The sequence below is a fragment of the Pleuronectes platessa genome, chromosome 22 (genome assembly GCF_947347685.1).
Source record: "Pleuronectes platessa chromosome 22, fPlePla1.1, whole genome shotgun sequence".
In the NCBI taxonomy this organism is placed as follows: Eukaryota; Metazoa; Chordata; class Actinopteri; order Pleuronectiformes; family Pleuronectidae; genus Pleuronectes; species Pleuronectes platessa.
The window spans coordinates 10958006-10978012 of NC_070647.1; the positions used below are offsets into that span (position 1 = coordinate 10958006).

Sequence of the window (20007 nt, forward strand, 5' to 3'; positions counted from 1 at the left end):
TGACAGTTTGCGGCTCAGACACACCTATTCTCCAATAATTCTCTTGGGACCCTTCTAAACTGACACATGTTGTGGGTGCAGTTTGCTACAGTATATCTGATGCTCCTACAATGCATCCTCTACCTCCTGCTACCTATCCCCCACTTTGAAGCTCATTTGCTTAAATCACCATTATTATTCTATGACTAATGGGCTTAATGGTAAGATTGCGATGTAAATAATGCATCTGCACTAGACTGAATTGAAAAAGAATATTGGAGTAAAACTGAGTGAGATTAAATGAGCCCCATTAAAACATGGTTTTGGGGCAGTTTTTGCTCCTGCAGCAAATGGAGTTCATTATATGGCGTACGTAAATTTAAAAGTAGCCTCGAGGTCGTTGAATCACATTTGTGAAGAGGTGTTCGCTGTAAAAATGTCTGCACGTGCAGGGAAAGTATACAGTGTAGTTAAAAAAAAATCAGAACATGTAATGTGCTCACTCAATCAAGAATGACGGCAAAAGTGCAGTAAAAAAAAAAACGTAGCACTTTTTTCATAGTTGCTTTGCTGGGTGGTAAAGCAACAGTTGAGAAATTATAGCCTGTGAATAACAATAGGCGTAGAATCAAGTACGGAAAGAGAAGCCAATTTGAAAATGCCTGTACTCTTTTGAATGGCCAGCAGGAGGCGACTCCACTGGTTACAAATGGAAGTCAGTTTCTATGTAAGTCTATATGATCAAATTAGTTTACTGTCTCGATCTTTAGTTTCAAGACTTCTATAATACAGTATGATGTTCATTTAGTAAATTATGGTCATGTGACTGACCGGTCGTACCGTCCAATGGGTGCAGGTCGCAGCTATTGGTTGGCGTGCAGTGTCCGCAAGTTCTTGGTTAGGCCCACCCCCATCTCCTCCAAAAATGGTTACTTGTGGTTTCAAGAAACTAAGTCATGCCAAACTCAAGGCTTTAGAACAGCAGTTCAAAAACCGATGGCTGACGTCACAGTGGGTTGCTACTTGGTGTAAAGGTACTGGATCCCAGTTGTGAATGTGAAAAAGGATGTTCTTGAAAGGAGAATGAATCTGTCACAGATGAGTGCAGTTTGTTCTTGTGCTGACTAAAGTTCTGTCCTGGTGAAGCCATGTGAATCTCAAAATCTCTTTGTTCTCCGTGTCCTCAGGTAAACGGGCGTGACTTCTCCAAGGTCGACCATGACCAGGCGGTGGCGGAGGCCATCAGGCGAGACCCCATCGTTGTCCAGGTTCTCCGGCGAACCCCTAACACAGCTGCGGGGGCGTCCCCACACAACCACAACGGCATGCCACAGGACCTGTGTGTCGTCGACGTTTGCACACAGACGGACATCACCTTCGAGCACATCATGGCACTGGCCAAGCTCCGGCCTGCGACCCCACCCGTCCCTGACATCTGTCCCTTCCTTTTGTCTGACAGGTGAGGGGAAAACACTTTATAACTGTTCTGCACCGGCACAAAGTGTTAGGTACCTTTCAGAAGATGCAGTGAAGGCTGAGTGTTAATGGCACACACTGAGATGATATGGGCAGGTCAGACAATTCATTTCATGGTAGTTATTAAGCAGTTGTATCACAGTGTGGAAACCTCCAGCAGAGCTAAGTGCTTTGTCCCTGTGATATCATTTTGCGGAGCCAGACTTGCAAGCAATAATTGCTTCTGTGTGATACATCCATTTCCTTTAATGGGAGCTTTGCTGGGCGATTAAAAGCCAATGGGCTGATCGAGCTGGCATTCTGGCGAGACATCCATTCTGTGGCTATTTATAGGTCTTTGCCGGGCAGCAAATGAAATCAATTTGTCCTATAACACTACAAATCTACCAGCGTTGGCCAATGATTATGAAGAGGCAATTATCATGGCAGCAATTTGCAGAGGTCACGGCTTTACAGTGTTAATGGGTAAAGTCTGCATGGCTTGTTCAGAGTTCTGTTGCAGAATAAGATGAGCATTGTGAAGAAATAAATGCACATGCAGGAGATTGAGAACCCCATCGAAGTCAAATCATTTTATTTTTTTTAATGCTGCAAAAACATGAACAGGCTCTGTCTTGTCAAATTAGCACATTCACCCATGTGTCATGATTCGATCACTGTCGATTAGAGCAATATGAAGAGGTGAGAGAGCGCCTCAGTTGTGAGTGCATGTGTGACGTCGATCATGACGTGCGGGGGGGATCGGAACAGCAAGCTTCTCTACTGGCTATGGAAAAGCATTCACCTGTGTATATACATTAATTCTGAAGGTATAATAGTATATTTCACACACTGGAAACATGCACAGGAGAACAAGCAGTAATGATCTATTTTCTTTTTCTTCTCCAGCTGTCATTCCATCCACACCATGGAGCACGAGTATTATGAATGTCCAGAGTACCTGTCCAACACGCCTGCAGGGGTGGAGAGGATGGAGGAGTATGAATACGAGGTACAGCATTACACTGCACTGATACAAGGACATTATGATGTGTTGCTAAGCCGGAAAGTAGTTGTATTGAAGTGTAATTAAAATGTAATTAAATTAGCCTAAAAAATACATTTGTAGCATTTCAAGCGAAACCACAGTCGTCCTATGTCTGGTGCCTTTATAGTGATATATACAAATTGCCAGTGAAGGATAAAACTGTTGAGCACAACACTTGAGAGTAATAGAAATGCTCATTGGGTAATTTGTGTCTTTCCGTGCTGTTGTAACTACATTAAAAAGGTTTGAGTCTTTTCTGTTGATGCAGTAGACTCCGAGGCCTCCATTGTGTCAGTAATACAAAATCCCAGGAGACCATCTTCAAGTCCAGCTCACAAGAGCTACGCTGCTCACAAGTCCCATAATAATACAAGAGAAATTGCCTATGCCACAATAATACAAGAAAATTGTCCGGCCCTTGTCAGAGAAGTGTACTCTCTTTGGATTGTTTTGTGTAGCGGAGCACAGTCCTTGGGTTTGAAAAGGAAAGGCCATTCTTCATGTAATGGTACCGAAGGGAGAAAAGGCCTCTCTGTTGAATTGCCTGTGTGCTTCACTCTCAGGCAGCGAGTTTCCCTTTCATCATGAACTGTCCTTCAGGAATATTTGGGCTCTTTTGAAATCGTCATCGAGATTGTGAATAGAGAGTGCTCACTACCTATCAGTGAGGAAACTAATTAAAAACAGGAGATGATGATATTAGATTAGCTTTAGTGGGAATCCACAACAAATTTAGATTTATACCAGACAGTCCAGACCATGATCCAAACTAAGGTTCATGTCTATATAATATTGCTTACATTTGATCTGGTTAGTTTTAGTTTCACATTGTAATTTAAGGAACGCACTATAAACTTTTGTGTAACATATACGTCCTGTCACATGGGCTGCATCTACCTGACAGTGACTGGTTTGTAGACTGGTTAGCATCAGTGTGATGTCAATTCAGAGTGGAGTGGTCTGTCCGTTTGAATGGAGAAAATGAATTGACCAGTTCACTTAACGTTAATATCATTTCCACTGTAATCACTATGGTATTACTCCCATCAAAATGAACATCCCCGTCGTTCAGACATTATGTCATCAGAGGCAAAGTGATCCTGCTCCTCCTCCAACTCTTCTTCTATTGTTTATTGTCTGTCTCGGTTGTAGATCTGGAATTTTTCATTTAATATCCTGTGGTGAGGTGAGTGTGTATCTGTGTGTGTGTGTGTGGTGTGTACGCCCTATTCAGTCAGTGCTCTGCACCCACAAGTGTCTCCATTCTAACTGATGCATCATGCAAGTGAGACGGGGAGTGCACCTCGATGTCACGCTAGGTGACAGTGATGGCTGACGTTTGGTGCTGTCAGTTCTCCCCGACCTGGTTTAATGGGCGCTCCCTGGCTCAGTGAACTGCATTGTGGGTCATTAGGATCCCTCTGCTGCCAGCTGTGGCCCCAACTCCACGTCATCTGGAGACTTTCCTGTCGGGGGTCGGCGGGGGGGGAGAGAGGGAGGAGGGCCTGTGTGTGGTAATAGCAGTATAGTATCAGAACAAGGTCAGCTTCAATGTAACAAACCGACATATAAACACACACACGCACACACAACTCCCACCACCACCTGCCAGACACACACCACTTACCTCCGTCCATCCATGTGTATCTAACTGAAACACGAACGGCTTTCCTGTCGGATGAAACAGAATGGTGCTGCCATTCCCAGGAACATTACTTCTGACTGCCAGGCTTAGCTTCCCTTCAAACTGATTGTCCACATGGGCGCTCCTGCTGTCATAATACTCTCGCTAGTTCTGCCAAATCTACCGTCCTGCACTGGCAGAAGGTGCACGAGGAAACAAAGTTAGAGAGAAACCAGTTTTATGATGCTTTGTTTGTTCCAGTGGGAAAAATAAAGTGCACAATGGAAATAGTCAGACTTTCCTTTTTTAAATCACAGTTACTTCAAAAAACTGTCATGAATTAGGAGATAATGATGTTCTCTGCAATTTTAACTAATTGTGGGTATTTCTATCTACTTGCCAGGCAATGATGAATGATGGCGGATTTGAATGAAATCTATGTTCGGTCAGTCCCAGTTAATGCAGTGGCAGACAGCAGCCAGAGAGCAGTTTGCCAAATTCTCATAGTTAACAAGTGCCAAAAGATAGAGAGCGATATTGTGATGCCAGATATTGAACAAGAACAAATAATCCTAAACTGATTAAAGTGAAACATGGAATGTGGAAAATACAAGGGGGCTGGCAGGAAGAGTTTCAGAAACTGACTCGGACATTTGCCCCTTTTCAGGAAATTCCAAATCAAACTTTGTAGCATGAGTTTTCTTTTAAAAGTTTAAAACGCAAACCAAAATAACCCTGATGACATCATTTTGTTTATTTTGGCACAAACCCTGCCAAATGGCTTGTGTTGAGATGACCCGTGGCCATAAAAGCTTTCATCATAACAAACTGGTTGGCAAGGACCACAGGCACAGCCGATTTTTTTTTAAATCACAAAAAAGTCTGAAAGAAGTTTAATTTCCTGACTGACTGAATTTCCATCACTGTACATTAAAGACCACAGAAAAGTGACAGCTGAGAGGACGTCATCTTCCGCTGTGTGGAGGCAATGAGCCAAAGAACATCAGGCTCGGTAGCAATGTCTTGTGACTGAAACAGATATTGGATGTGGCTCTAAAAGACACCACATATTGGAAGTCCATATTTTTTCATATAACATGTGATAAATGTAGTTAATGTATACTGAAAATTATCTCTGCAAATTGCCACCACAGGGCGATAATTCAAACTCCGCAGCGGCCCAGATTTCAATCCAATCATCGCTTACCGAGCACTTTCGACAGTTTCGGTGCCCACTGGCTCTGCACATCTGGAGACCACTCAGCAGTGAGCACTACGCCACGATAACTGAAGCCAGTGATTCACTAAAAACCCAGCGTATCACCCAATGTGTGCTGACATTCAGGCGTTAGTACCGTGTGATCTCTGTGTGCACTGCTGGTATTTCCCTGTCAGGGTTAGTACAAATCAGCCGGTGGAGGAGGAGTCTGTGTGAGTGTGTGTGTGTGTGTGTGGTAACGACTGGTGCACTGTGTTGCAATATAACAAACTCCCTATAACACAAACCCCAACCTTTGAAGGTCAGGGCTGTCTGCATAGGGGGTTAAATGCCACAGAAATTAATTACTTCCCCTGTCAATCTCTGATATCGTGGTTTCCCATGACAAAAAAATGGGGGCTTAATTCTCGCCCACCCCCCAACGTCATCCCCCCCGATTATTTATTTTTTCCCCTCCCCACGCTTCACCCCTCCTTTTCGTGACTTCACAGCGCTTAAATTAATTTGGCAGCATGGGGTTAATAAAGATTGCCGCCAGAGTTATCTTTATGCGATTACCTTTCATACACAGCGGAGATCAAAAGCGGCCAGTTGCAAATCAGGGGGGTAAATTTGAGAGAAATTTGCATCCGTCACGAGCGGCCATCAAAGAGCTGCCGGCTCCGCTGCCGCACGCTGAGCTCAGTGCGACACCAACAGGCTGATATTTCACAGATGAACGGAACACATGCTCTGCCACTGTGTATGTTTCATATATTATAGTGTCTCTACACTGTTCTGGGTTCTGAATTGTAGCATAGCGGCTCCAAGTCTCACTCTGGGTGAATACACAGCAGCAGAGTGTGGAGCTGAACCAGGACCAGAAGGGACAAAACCACCTTAGAACTGAATGCTACCGCAGTCCATGTGTATGTGCTGCACCATTGACTGTTTATTAAAGATGGACAACCAGACCGCTTCCCAAAAGTGAAGCCAAAATATCTCAATCATCCCCTGCTGGCTAGCTGCACTGTAGGTCACATCTAATAAGCTCCATCCGCTGATCACTACTGCGCAAGATGGCAGCATTTGTCTCCAGGATTTTTTTGGCTTCAGTTATCTGTATTGGGAAGAATCATCCAAGAGTTGTTCATCTTTAAACACCGTCTATTCACTGAAGAGTCCAATGGGTTCAGACAAACATTTTGAAATGATTCCATCTACTTGCTTTGTTACGGTACACATGCCGGGCTGGGTTGGTTTTATCTCCAGCTTCGTCAAAACTTTTAAACCCGAACCCTTCATCGTTGATTTCAAAGTGGTGTTTTACAAATTTTTTGAACTTTTATTCATCTTTTAAATACCTTTTTTTCTAATTTCAAAATTCATGTTTCAGTCACCCTTAGAGCTAAACAAATTAATTAAAACATTTAAAAATCAATATGTGAATGTGAAAAGGTCTCTTTGCCTAAAGCAGTTTTTCTTCCTTAATAATTCCCTTAAAGTGATTAGTAATATTGATGTTATATTAATGATCAAGTAAGACCTGGTCTTAGCGGGACCATTTCATTCTTAGTTCAGAAATCAAATTTTGTGTTTTTTTTTAAATCCATCCAATCCACTTGAGACCCTAACCCTCATCTGATCCTAAGAGGTGAAACATTATTGGATTAAAACGTTGTTTGGTGTTTTTGTGTGTTTCACAGGAGGTGGAGCTGTGTCGGCAGAACAACCAGGAGAAGCTCGGCCTGACGCTCTGCTACAGGACCGACGAGGAGGAGGACACCAGCATCTATGTCAGCCAGGTACTGGCAAAGAGAGGATGGATACATTTAACTGAAGAAAAAAACAAGTCTCCCTTAATGAAGGCTCAGGCCCCTACAATCAGTTTCTGCTGGTTAAGGAAGTTGTGAAAAGACGTTCATGAAATCCCATTTTAATTTCCTGTCTTTACATAGTGAAGCAGAGTGGAAGTCAAAGTAAATTAGAGGAGGAGGGAGTGAAAAATGTTGCCAGTCCAATAGGCCGCTCGTAGCTAAGGTGGAAGTTGGGTTTGAATTGTGACTCCCGTTCTGCCGTTTGACATCCCTCTTGTTTTAATTGAAGCTTTTAATTGGTTCTGAGCAACAGCCTCCTCTTTCCCCCCGACCGCAGCACCTTCAATGACACATTACACCCCCCCCGTCTCTGCATACCATACATGCTCGTTCGGGGATAAAAATGAACATCCTCGTTCAAAATAGAGACAAAAGTGAATGAATGGTGTAATTTTGAGGGTTTTTAAGCAAGTGAATGGGGGGGGGGGGGGGGTGAGTCTGAGTGCAGGTGCAGTTTCAATCTCGCACGGACACAAAGGTGTGAGGGTGTGAAAAGTAAGAGCTGCCATGAGGAGCAGGAAGCAGCCATAAGGATATAAACGGCAGAATCACAAAGAGCTGCAGTTTATTTAACTCCTCGCAGCCTTTATACACAATATTACTTATGTACGGTATGAACTCTGACAGATTTGTTGTTTTTCTTGAACTGCACAAAGACAACAGCCCCTTTTGAGCCCCGTGCAGACTGAAAACATTTCTATTCCTGTTTACGTGATAAAAGGATAGAAATGCTAATTTACCCTCATTAAAATATATGGATACGTAGCATGGCTGCAACTTTGGGAAGTATGGGATTTTATTTTTCCCACTAAGGTTCAATGTAAGAAGAACAACATTTATCAAATGATTGTTGTGGGTTTGAAGTGTTGTTTTGTGGCTCGCATCCACCGGGACTCATTTACAAACATATGAGGCCATGATTCAGTCAACTAGAGCAGAGTCGAGTCTGCACCATAAACACCAGCGACGTTTTTATGTTTTAAGTTGTTTTGTTTTTTATTGATTCTCTTTCTTCGCTCATGCTCCATATATGAAACCCATTCTGTTTCATATAATGTAAAAAGATGTGTACATGTAGTCAGTCACCCGCTGCCGAACTCAGGATATATGAGAATCGCTCCTTTGACTCCAGAGCTGCAGGATCCAGATCTGACACTTTTCAACTATTATTATGATTCATTCTGATCTCCAACAAGGAGGTTTCTGATTCACCCCTGTTGGTTTGTTTGTAAGCAAGATAACACAAAAACTAATGAATGGAATATAGCAAACCTGAGTGGTAGGATGCAGAATGGGTCAGGGAAGAACCGATTTAATTTAGGTGTGGTACCAGATCAGGGGGTGGATGCAGGAAATTTTCAATGATTCAATGATAAAATATGTGTTCTCTCTTTGTGAAACCACAAAAGATGTTTTCCTGGCCCCTGATGTGAGAGAGTGATACAGCTTCACACTGACCAGCTTCCCGCATTGATTTCCATGCTCTTTCTGCGCAGGTGGAGCCAAACAGCATAGCAGCGAGAGACGGGCGCATCAAGGAAGGAGATCGTATTTTACAGGTGTGTAGTTTTATCTCCTCTGTGCCCAAAGTGCACACCCACACACACACTTCAGGTTATATTATGAACGCACTCTTTTAAGTCTCAGTGTACTTCAAGTCTTTCAGATCAGCCTCATGAGCCAGCAGTACCTCCCTGTGTTTGTACAGGGTTTGTGTTTGTCTCCGCCAACCAGTGCAGTTTTAATCTAAGTATTGATTTTATTTTATCAGTTCATCCTTGAGCCAATTTGAGGTGTATTATGATTTTTCTTCAAGAAGCTCTTTGTAGAAAATATCCAACCTATACCTATGTCTGCAGTCCTGCCAAATATATGGTTTGTATAGTTTTTTTCCCCTGTTACAACAAGCATTACATAATGTTAATCACTGCTCTCTGTCTCATTATATAAAAAGACCTATAGGGTCAGATTGTACTTGGCTTTATTTATGCATGTCTCTAGGATGCTTTCGCTGCAGCACTGCTCACAGTATACGGATTAGAAGACTGGCTTCTAATAGAGTCCTGTGGGAGAGACAACCATAGACATACACTCTCTGAAATACACACTTTTTGGTTTATATTTTCATTCAGATACCAATATAATCCTGCCCCCGCTTGACCAGTAAATGAGTTTATTGAAAACACCCTGCTCCCCTTCCTGCCTGCCTCCTGATTGGCTGATGTTTATTGCCCTGAATGTCTATTTAAACCTCCAGAGCCACATGGTCTGCAAGTTGTGTTCACAGCAGCAGAATGGAAAGAGTCGCTCAGTTCTTTGTTTGCGTTTCTGAGTCATGTGGTCTTGCTCTGATGATTTTTGCTGTTATTATCTTTTGGCAAGACATTTAAAAACAAAGCCTTGGACTCTAGGCTGTGTTCAAAATCACTCATTTACTCCTTACAAACTTTATATCCATGTGGCAGCCTCTATCTTTTATTGAGTCACATTTGTGGCTTTTTATTAATTTCTTCTTTCTTCATGTTGATCATCACTACTACACTGTTTTTAACAATGCATTCATTGGGATAACTAACAAAACAACACTTAACATGGGGAAACAACACAGAAACACATTCTCATTTGTACATAAAAAAAATGTCTGATAGAAATGAAGGGAGTAGCAATGACAAATGAATCGAGGAGTTATTGTCAGTAATGGTGGCATACTTATAGATAAAGCAAATGGTTCAGAACATATCCTGCAAATTAAATTCAGTCTGAACATCTCTCCGCCTCATTCATTTTATATGGCATTTTGTGCGTGACTCATTTTGGATACTTCCATGTAGTCCACTGTGTTCCTGTTGGTGGAGTGTGTGAACTTTGTGTTATCTCAGATTGAACACGGCCGTTGTGCACTTACCAGGAACTATGATTGCTTAGTTTGACGGCAGTTTCGTCATCAAATTATGTACCAGCTTGTTTGTTCACTTGGGCAGGAAAAAGACACCAAATACTTTAGCTATGATGAGGTGTGTGCCCCCTGATTCACTCATGGAAATTAAGCCACCATTTGTGCCACTTACATATTCTTTACCCTATGCTGGCATCGGGTAAAACACATGTAGGCAAGTTGGTCCACTGAAACTTTTTCACTGTTGAGGGTGGACCATCTGAGTACTCCATTATTGTAAGTGTGAATACTCTTCTGTGAGTATCAGTAGAGAACATGAGTCCGTTCTCTCTTTGTAGTGTCTCTGTTTTCGTGTGAGTAAAGCTAGGGGCCCCTTGTACTCCTTGCCCTATTATCTCCATCTGACAGCCCCATTACTCTGGTGTAGAAAAGATGAATGCCACCTGTCAAACAACAGTTAATTGTGTGTCTGGATGTGTAGTGAGAGCGGACTTGCGTGAGGTCAAACTCGTACGCACACGCTATTGACTCCCCTCACCAAGCGTGCAGCCTGCCCATTCCTCTCCCTGCAGATGCAGGAAGTTGGAGGAGGTAATGGGAGACAGGAGGGAAGAGGGATGTATGGTGAAGTGTAGAGAGAAACTAATGGAGGGAGAGAGGGGAAAAGGTGCCTTGCAGAAACAGGAGAAATTGCAAGTTTTATTACACTCATCTTTCCCTTCATGACAGTTGCATGGATGATAAAATTACAGACTGTCGTTTCTTGGGTATGTCGTCAGGACTTTCTGCAAGTTCTCTTCCCTAAACGTGAACTTGTTTTTGACGCGCAGATAAACGGCTGTGAGGTGCAAGACAGAGAGAAAGCCGTGGCCATGTTATCAAACGAAGAAGCAAGAAGCATCGTGTTGCTGGTGACGAGACCAGAAATCCAGGTGAACACACAGCACACCTACACAGGCTCCCTGCCCTCTCCTGACAACCTATGTCATGTCCAATAACAACTAGCTGCCTGCCTGCCGAACTGTCAGTGCATTGTCTGAGGTTTCAGCTCCACACAATCATGTGCAGCGAGAGAGACAGATTTCTGACAAGATGTTGTGATTTCAGCTGGAGGAGGAGGTATGGCTGGATGATGAGCAGCAGGAGCTGGTGGAGGAGCTGAAGATGGAGATCCTGGAGGAGAGGAGGAAGCAGAAGCAGCATAGTTTTGACAGAGGGGATGAGGTGAGTGTCAGAGCTTAGAGAAATTAATCAAAATAAGCCAGAAAGAGGCAGAAAAGTATCCAGGAAAGAAAAGACGGGTAGACAGGTGATAGGGGAGGAGGAGGGACACACTCATACTTGGCAGCTATGGTATTGTATGGTAAAAGTTAGGGGGAAAGAATCATGGCTATGGCTTTAAACTACGCTATCGATATAATTCATGATAGGCAACCAAAGCACTAGGTTGCAGTACAAGAGGAAACCCTAGGGGGCATTGTAACCAATAGTTCAAGCGAGACAGCCACAGCACACAAGGAAGATTGTTCAGTCAATGGCGGAACAGTTGCTTTTGCCTCTTAAGTGGTATATTATCACATCCTCCTGCACTTGTTTTTAATTGTTAGAAACTCTTAACTCTGCGCTGCCCTCAAGTGGATGTATCGCTTAACAACCGTGCCAAAGTATGTGATGGAAGTATTTGGGTAGTGACGTTTACATTGTTTGACATCGTAACTCTTTTCGGACATAGAGGCAGTAAAACAAGCCTTTGCGTGGATGTAGTATATGTAGGTGCAGGATTCCCCAACATGAATATAGTTTGTAGATACTTAATTGACAATTGTCCAATCACAAAGCATAATGTGACCAATCAAGTACAGCAAGAGAAATAGTGCAAGTGAATGACGTTGTTTTTATGTCTTCTCACGCCAGCACCAAGCTGAAGAAGAGATGACAACAGACACAGCTACGTATTCCTCCAATAATCAAGACAGCGGCTTCGGACGCAGTACAGACAGTCCAGAGCACCAACCCATGCTTGCCAGACTACACAGGAAGAGCCCGGCCCATTGCCTGAGGGACCGATGGCAGGCAGAGCATCAGCACACAAGACATGGGAGTGGACAGGACACCCAGGGTCAAAGGATCATGTCCAAACGTCAAGGCCAAGAAGGGGTACTCAGTATTCGCAATAGTGGAGGTGGGGTTTTAGGATTAGAGAATCGATTCCAGCAACTTCTGGAGCTCAAGTGTCAAATCCGGAATGGAGGCGAGTGTGGGGTGTACTCTATTCGACACAGCATAGAGTGTAGCGTCACTGAACAGGGAGTAGAGGAAGCAGACGGTGGGGACAGTGAGGGAGGCGGGGGAGGTGTGGAGCACGAGTTGAGGATGCTGAATGACGAACTACGTAGTCTTGAGCTGGAGTGCCAGAACATCATGCAGGCGCATCAACTCCGTCAGACACACAAGCTGGACCCCTCACAGCCGGCACCCTGCTCACCGGGATGGAGCCCCAAAGACACACACAAGCGGCACGGCAGGCTGGCCGACATCCATGAACATCCGGAGAGGTCGGACAGCGACAAGCTAAGGGAGAAGGACAGCTCCAGTGCCTACAACACAGCTGAGAGTGCACGGTCGACACCGCTAGGTATGGAGAGGTCTCCTGATCACTCGCTACAGAGACACATCAGCATCACCAACCAGAAAAACCTCAGACTAGCCTCCTCCACATCCTCAAGCCCCATCCCTATCCCAAAACCCCACAGCACCCCGAGTCATAGCAGACCGGCAGACCAAGGCCTGGTAATATCCAGCAGCCCAGACCAGAGCAACCCCTCCAGGTCTGAGTCCGACCCTGCCATGCCTGCAGATGATGAGAGGTGTGAGAAGAAAGGGAGGACCAGAGAGTCGAGGAGAGGGCTTCCCTATGGGTGTTCATACCAAACAACCCCCTATCAAGGCCAAGGAGGATCCAGGCAACTTCAGGTTTGTATCATTAAGACGAGATGTTTCAGTCATTTGCCCTCGGGTAAAACTCTTCTTATGACCGCTCTTATTTTTATCTCTCTGTGTTGCAGAGCTACATGCATCTGCTCCAACAGCACTCGTCCCTGGAGTACTCCCAGAGCCAGCTGAGCCTGGTCAGCGTCTGTAGAGATAATGTGCACCGGAGTGGACGCCCTGGGGAGCCCCGTCTGGAGTGGAAGGTCAAAGTCCGCGCTGACGGCACGCGCTACGTGGCCCGGAGGCCTGCCCGCGACCGCATCCTGAGGGAGCGGGCGCTGAGGATCCGAGAGGAGAGGAGCGGAGGCATGACCACGGACGATGATGCCATGAGCGAGATGAAGATGGGCCGCTATTGGAGCAAAGAGGAGAGGAAGCAGCACTTGGCGCGGGCCAGGGAGCAGAGGAAAAGGAGGGAGTTCATGCAAAAGAGTCGCTTGGAGTGTCTTAAAGAGGGGCCGGCCAGCGGAACCGAGGGCAGGAAGGAGATCAATATCTTAGAGCTCAGTCACAAAAAGATGATGAAGAAACGAAACAAGAAGATTCTCGACAACTGGATGACGATCCAGGAGTTGATGAGCCACGGGGCCCGAGTCCCTGAAGGCTCGAAAGTACACAACGCCTTCCTGTCTGTCACAACTGTCTAACGGACACACACAGAACTGCATAATAAGCACTGTACACTTGAATATCAGGTAGCCTGAATTTCAGGAACTACTGATTTTATAAAAGTGTCAGTTTGTGAAATTAAATTATTCCGTCGCCGCTCAAAACTTCTGTAGCATTCCTGGAGCCACTTTTTAATTATCACTATAATTGTTTGAACTGTGATCAAACATTAAGAGACATCAGCCATTTGAAGAAAACAACTTTTTACACTGGACTTTTGATAAACTCTGGCTTCTGAAGCACATGAGTTTTGTAGCACGTTGGCCCGAACCAACCAGGAACCAACACATTGACTTCATGTATGTACTGTGTCTTCATACTCTCCATTGTTCAGTTTCATTACACATGAAGCAACTTCACTTGCCTTGTTCAAAGTGGCATTTTTTTTATATTGGGGAAGAATACGCTATTTTTCACACTTTGTAAATTCAGTAACTTTTTGTAAGGACATTTTTTACACTGAATGTCAATGTATTGTAAACAATTCATGGCTAATTTCTTATTTATGGTTGTATCGTCAGAGTTGACACTATTTGATTGTACTCTAGCTTAGAGTCCTGCACGGTTCCTTTTTTGCAAACCTGCACCCCCAAAGCTCCGTACCAGACCCAACACGTTGTCTGATATAATACATTTTATGTTTACCTAGTTATTTTAGAATGGAAGTGAAGGGGTCAAAGGTGGTGTCATTGGCTATCACAATAAAACAACCCCTTGTAGCTGTCTAGGATTCATATAAACTGATATAGATATTAAAAAGTATACAATCATTTAAATGTACATGCTCCCGACCTGGTGCAGGACTCCACTTTAGCTCCCCTTTTCCGCAGTCCATGACTGAGAGAAAGGGAACTTCTCTCATCTTAAAATAATATTCGTTGTGTTGATTATATCACTCTGGGTCTTTTTTTTGGAGCACTCAATTTAAAGCACCGAATATATCAATATATCATCTCAAACAGTTTTACCTCAAATTACACTCAAAACTTTCAATACAACTTTGAGCATCTGAGTCTTTCATGTTAGAAGCCTTTGAGTCAACCGTCAGCCCTTAATATGTTTGTGAATTATGTTAAATATGTGAAATATATTTATATCGTTTAAGGTTATTTCTATTTATTGTAAATTAATTTTTAAGGTCTATCTGATCAATGTTTCACATTAAGTTGCTGTCGCCCTGAATGTCCGAAAACTTTCAAGGCACTGTCAAGTGGATGTGTCCGACTGCAGCCTTTCAACCTGAACCTGCTGCTTCTCAATGTCAAGTTCATTGAAGAGGCCTTGACTTCAGTGTTTGTTGATGGTGAAATTTGTAATAAAACAACAATGAAAGAAAGATTTCTCTTTAAGTGACTGGAATGTGTTTATTTTCACATGACTACCTGTCCATCCTTTCTCCGCTCCCAGCGCTCCTCTCCCTCTCTGCATGTCGTCATGCTCATCCTCTTTTTCTCTCCTCCTTTCTTCTCTTCCACTGTTTGTCTTTCCTTCTCCTCCTTGGGGTCATCCACCGCTGCACTTGGCCATGGTGTGTCCTCAGGGATGGAGGCAGTTAGGACAGGGAAGGTGGCGTAGCGTTTCCGTCCCGACACGTTGGCCATGAGACAAACTGCAGCGTCTCCAAAGTTATCAGCGATTCATTTTGAAGGTGGCTCAGTCAGCAGTGGCAGACGGTTGTGTCTCTGTTACAGCATGTATTATGCATGCTGGGGCCAGAGGTTCTCATGTTGGAATTTGAGACGCACAGGAACTACAGTTGCGTCTCCCTGATCTAAAATAAGAAGGCAATCTTAATGAGGAAAATGTATTGTTTCCTGCAGAGTACAACAAATTTGATCCTTTGTGTGTGTGTGGGTGGTGTCAGGCCAGCAATACATGACGTCAGAGAGAAGAGTCTTGTGCTTAGTGCTGCTGCTGTTCAATAGGGTGCAATCTGCTACAGCTCCGGCAGATTACTGTTAATCGAGAACATGGGAGAATCAAATGGAAACTGCAATGATCGCCGCACCTGGAGAACATCCCACCTGCCTCCACATGCACGCTCGCAGGAAGTCATAAAGCATTTTTGATGTTGCGTGGCTCGATAGCACACGCGGTAATTTACCCTGTCGCTACAGTTTACAGTATTCATGCAGTCACACTGACTGGAGGACTGACTGACAGTGTGTTTGTGGGGGGTTGGTTATGGGTGCAGAGAGGGTACATGTGGGGGGGTGCCTGTCCATTTAGCGATAGGAAGCATCAAAGCTTAACTCTACTCAAAGCGCTGAGGAGATGCCGGTGAAGTCTCCTCATCCCCCGTCAATCTGCTGTGTCTGTCCACAGCCCAGTGAACTGAAGAATTAATGAGACATCAGATTGGCATCGGCATCACCGCGGCCTTTATGCATAACATTAAATCAGGTATAAGCTCCGCACCCACGTTTCTCAAAGCTACCAACTCCCCTGTATAAAATCCATATACAGCTCTCTGTGTGTGTGTGTGTGTGTGTGACAGAAGCAGCTCAGGGAACTAAGGGATCATTTGTTGCTGTGAACCCACAATTATGAATGATTAATCCCAATGTGCACGGCAAAGATAATTGAATGTATTTAATTGTTGATCTGTGACACACCAGTGGTATCATGGGTAAGCCTGACCCTGGAGCAGGCGCCTCATTTCCATACACGTATGAATCACAAAGGTTGGACAGGAACACCTGACTTAATGCTAAGGCGTGGAGCTGCATTTAACATAATATAAAAAGAGAATATCAACATAATAAATACATTGACTATGGAATAAGCTATCTTGGCTTTGAATGTTTCATATAATGTGAATGCAGAAAATACATTTCTCTGTCAAGATGGAATGAAAACATGTTGTAGCACATCCTCAGTATAATTTGTTCAATAAAAGCGACCGTTAGCAGCTCGTTAAATTAGCGTAGCATAAAGACTTGAAACAGGGGGGAAGCTTTTAAATACAATTTGTCAAACAGCACTTCCAAACCTCACTACAGGGAACTAGAATTATCACCCTGCGGATGTATGCCTCCACCAACCAGTGCAGTTTAAGTCCATACATTTGTTTTTACCGCCTAATGTGAAGTGACCACGACCTTTGACCTTTGAGAACTGAAATCTAATCTGGTCTAATATCTCAAAGGGAACATTTGTATATTTCCTCTTCCATTTACAAAACTTGTTTTTATGAGGACATTGTGACCTTAAATTCAGTTCATCTTTGAGTCCAATGAAATGTTTGGACCCAGCTTGAAGGAATTCCCTCAAGGCGTTCTTAAGATATCGTGTTCACAAAAGTGGGATGGGCAGATGGAGGAAAAACCTGAGACAGGAATGAAAACTGCAGTGTAAACAGTGTTGTGGTATTTGGGAAGATAACTGCCTCCTACTGTAGTTTTGTACTCATTGGAAAGATACATATGAAAGTGGTCTGATTCTTTTTCGCTAACCCTCAGCAGGAAAGTTAATTAAAGTAAGTGAGTCAAAATGTCAAAATGAGAAGCATTTGATGGATAGACTTTTGAAGAAGAATATCTATAGAAAAACTGTCATGAGCACTTTAAAACGTGTTTTGTATTGAAGAAGCATGAAAAATACTTAACATACAACAAGATAAGCAAGTTCAATCCAAGTAACACTCCCGACAAAAAGAAAACAAATGAAAGTAGTCAGTGCCAAGGTACAGGAAAAAGACATGTGGGAGAATTCTTTACAGACGTTTATTTCCTCAAATCTGCATCCGTCCACACAGCGGGACGTGTCCCCAAACACGTAAACACGAACGTGTGAATTCAATATATCCTGACTCCTTTTCAACCGTTCTTCACATCCATGTCTGTCTCATTCAAATTCAAACAGTTGATGTAAGCAGAGCGGGCCCGGCGCCGTGGCGATGAAAAAGCAAAGGTATCCTGCCTCTCTTTAATCTGATGAATCCTTTGAAGCCGCAGCAAGTGAGCGAAACGAGAACAAAGTCAGGTGTTTTTCACCGAGACGCTGCTTTGGAGGATGTGATGGGGAAATACGTGACACTGGCTGTGGATGTTGTGCGTCCTTTGTCAATATACAGTGTGCCACTATTAAAAACACACTTCAGGTAGCGCCTAATTGATTGAAAAAAGCAGGATCTCACCCTGATTATTTATAGTGCTTTAATATTATCTGGAACGGCGGCGGTTCTAAACCTGCCTGTTTGGAATGGGCTCCTATCATGTCCTGTGTTGATGTTGTGGAGCTACTTCATAAATATTCCTTGTCATTAGTGAGTCCTCCTCAAACAGTTCCACAATATACTGTCACTTTCTATAGTTTGTGTGCTAATCTTTTTATAAACAAAGGTCTATGGTGCAGAGTAACTTTGTTTTCATCCTACCTGGTTTATTTACAGTGCAGATTTGACAGACAATGCTTTTCAGAAAATGAAACTGAATATGCTTTATAGCTTTTCACATGTGTGGCTTATATGTATGTTTGAATGATTATATATTTTTATATATATATATATATATATATATTGCATGTTGGCTATTTCAGAGTAAAGTTTGCAACTTTTCAAAATAAAAGCTCTGGAATTCCGCTCAGCATTAATAATTGCAGCGATAAAGCAAATGTTGACAAACTGCAAAACAGGAAACTGCTAATTCTGTGTATAGTGTTGCCGTGACAGATCAATAGCTGTGCTGCATGTCTGTGTCTGATATGGTGAAACAAAATAAAGAAATAATCAAAATGATCACACTGTGATTTAAACCGTGTTTTACAAGGTAGTGATTTTTAAGGCTAAAGGTATAAAACGCGCTTTTAATTAGCGCTTTACAATTTTACAATAATTTGAAGGTTTTGAAAAGGCAGTTAAAAAGATACAAGCCTCCGAATCCCCGTGAATAACACAGAGCTTTAATGTGCTGCATAATTTTAAAAATCTTGCCAGAGAAGATGAGGGTACTGCGTGTATTTAATTCATACACCCTGTAAAAGTGAATGTAGCCCAGAGGTTGGTGAAGTGTGTGTGGAAAATTGCCAGTTGGAATCTCTCCACCTCGTGGGGAATCCTCTGTGTTAAATGAGTAATGGTCGCTCCCACTCAGCAGCTACCACTCAGGGAGCCTTTGAGCACGGCTATTAACCCCCAATTGCTCCGGTGAAGTAAACTTGTGGTTTCTGTGGGTTGCTCCCACGTATATCAATGGGAGGAAGGGTGGTGTGTACAGGCAAATGCAAAATAATGTGGATACTCCCTTTCCGTCGTGCTCTGTTTTTTTACACAATGAACGTTGTGCAGATGCAGATTTTATTAATCAGCGTTGTTTGTCGTGCCATAACACATTACGGCTCTGAAGCAGAATGAAGACTGGTGTTTCATTATGGATTAAATGACTTATTAAGGTGGAGTAATGACTGATCATTTTCCATTCATTAAACTTCTATTCACAGACTCAATTATGCACTGATGGCTCATTCAGACTTCTTTTTAACTAAATGGATATTTCTTTTCACTGTGTTTTTCCCCTTGAAGGACAACTAAATGTGACGCTGTGGAACTAATGTCCCTTTCAGACACTGACTTTTCGCCACTATCCCTACTCTGTTTGTTTTTTCATCATTGGCTTTGATTCACAATTAAATTTACTCTTCACCTAATGTTATATTCTGTAATGCTGATGTAGAGATTTAGAACCAAAGTCTGTACATAGATATGGACGTAGTGGTTACTCTCCAAAAATGAAGCCAAACCCTCTCCATTGCCACCTGTTGGCTGGCTGTAAAATAGGTAATAAACCCTGCCTCTGGACTGAACCAAAAATTCAAACAAGAGGTCAAATTTTATGATATAAAAATGTGCTGAAACGTCATGATTGACAGCTGACATTGACTCTCATAACTGGTTGAGAGCTGTATCGGCTGGACCTTGCTACCGTGGCAACTGCACAAATGTCTCCCACATGTTTCTTCCATGTCTCATTTACTTGTATGATCTTAACATGAATGTTTAAAATAAAACAATATGTACTACAGGACCACATTGACAACAGGAAAATCCCCCATTCATGCTCCTTTAAGTGGTAAATATCTGCGTCCACTGACCAGGCAGGTACATCATAATGAAAACTCATACTGTGCTGTAGTAGCAACAGTATAGGTGGCTTAATGAGCGTTATGAAATATTCAGAGCCTCGGCCCCCGATGCAGAACTACACCCGAGGTAATTGGAACGGAAGACGAACAAAAAGAGATGGGGGGACTGGTCCTGGTGGAGGTAGAAGA

General features: G+C 43.2%; 1 protein-coding gene across 1 annotated transcript in view; it reads left to right on the forward strand.

The window, feature by feature from the left end:
• The window catches only part of pdzrn4 (PDZ domain containing ring finger 4), a 32630-nt gene extending 18915 nt beyond the window's left edge, over window positions 1-13715 (forward strand). Inside the window, exons 2-9 of the mRNA XM_053415073.1 lie at window positions 1167-1438; window positions 2344-2446; window positions 7011-7109; window positions 8678-8740; window positions 10908-11009; window positions 11185-11301; window positions 11992-13050; window positions 13143-13715. Of these exons, the coding sequence (XP_053271048.1) occupies window positions 1167-1438; window positions 2344-2446; window positions 7011-7109; window positions 8678-8740; window positions 10908-11009; window positions 11185-11301; window positions 11992-13050; window positions 13143-13715 (2388 nt within the window). The remainder of the gene's footprint in view (window positions 1-1166; window positions 1439-2343; window positions 2447-7010; window positions 7110-8677; window positions 8741-10907; window positions 11010-11184; window positions 11302-11991; window positions 13051-13142) is intronic.
• Window positions 13716-20007: the final 6292 nt, after the last annotated feature.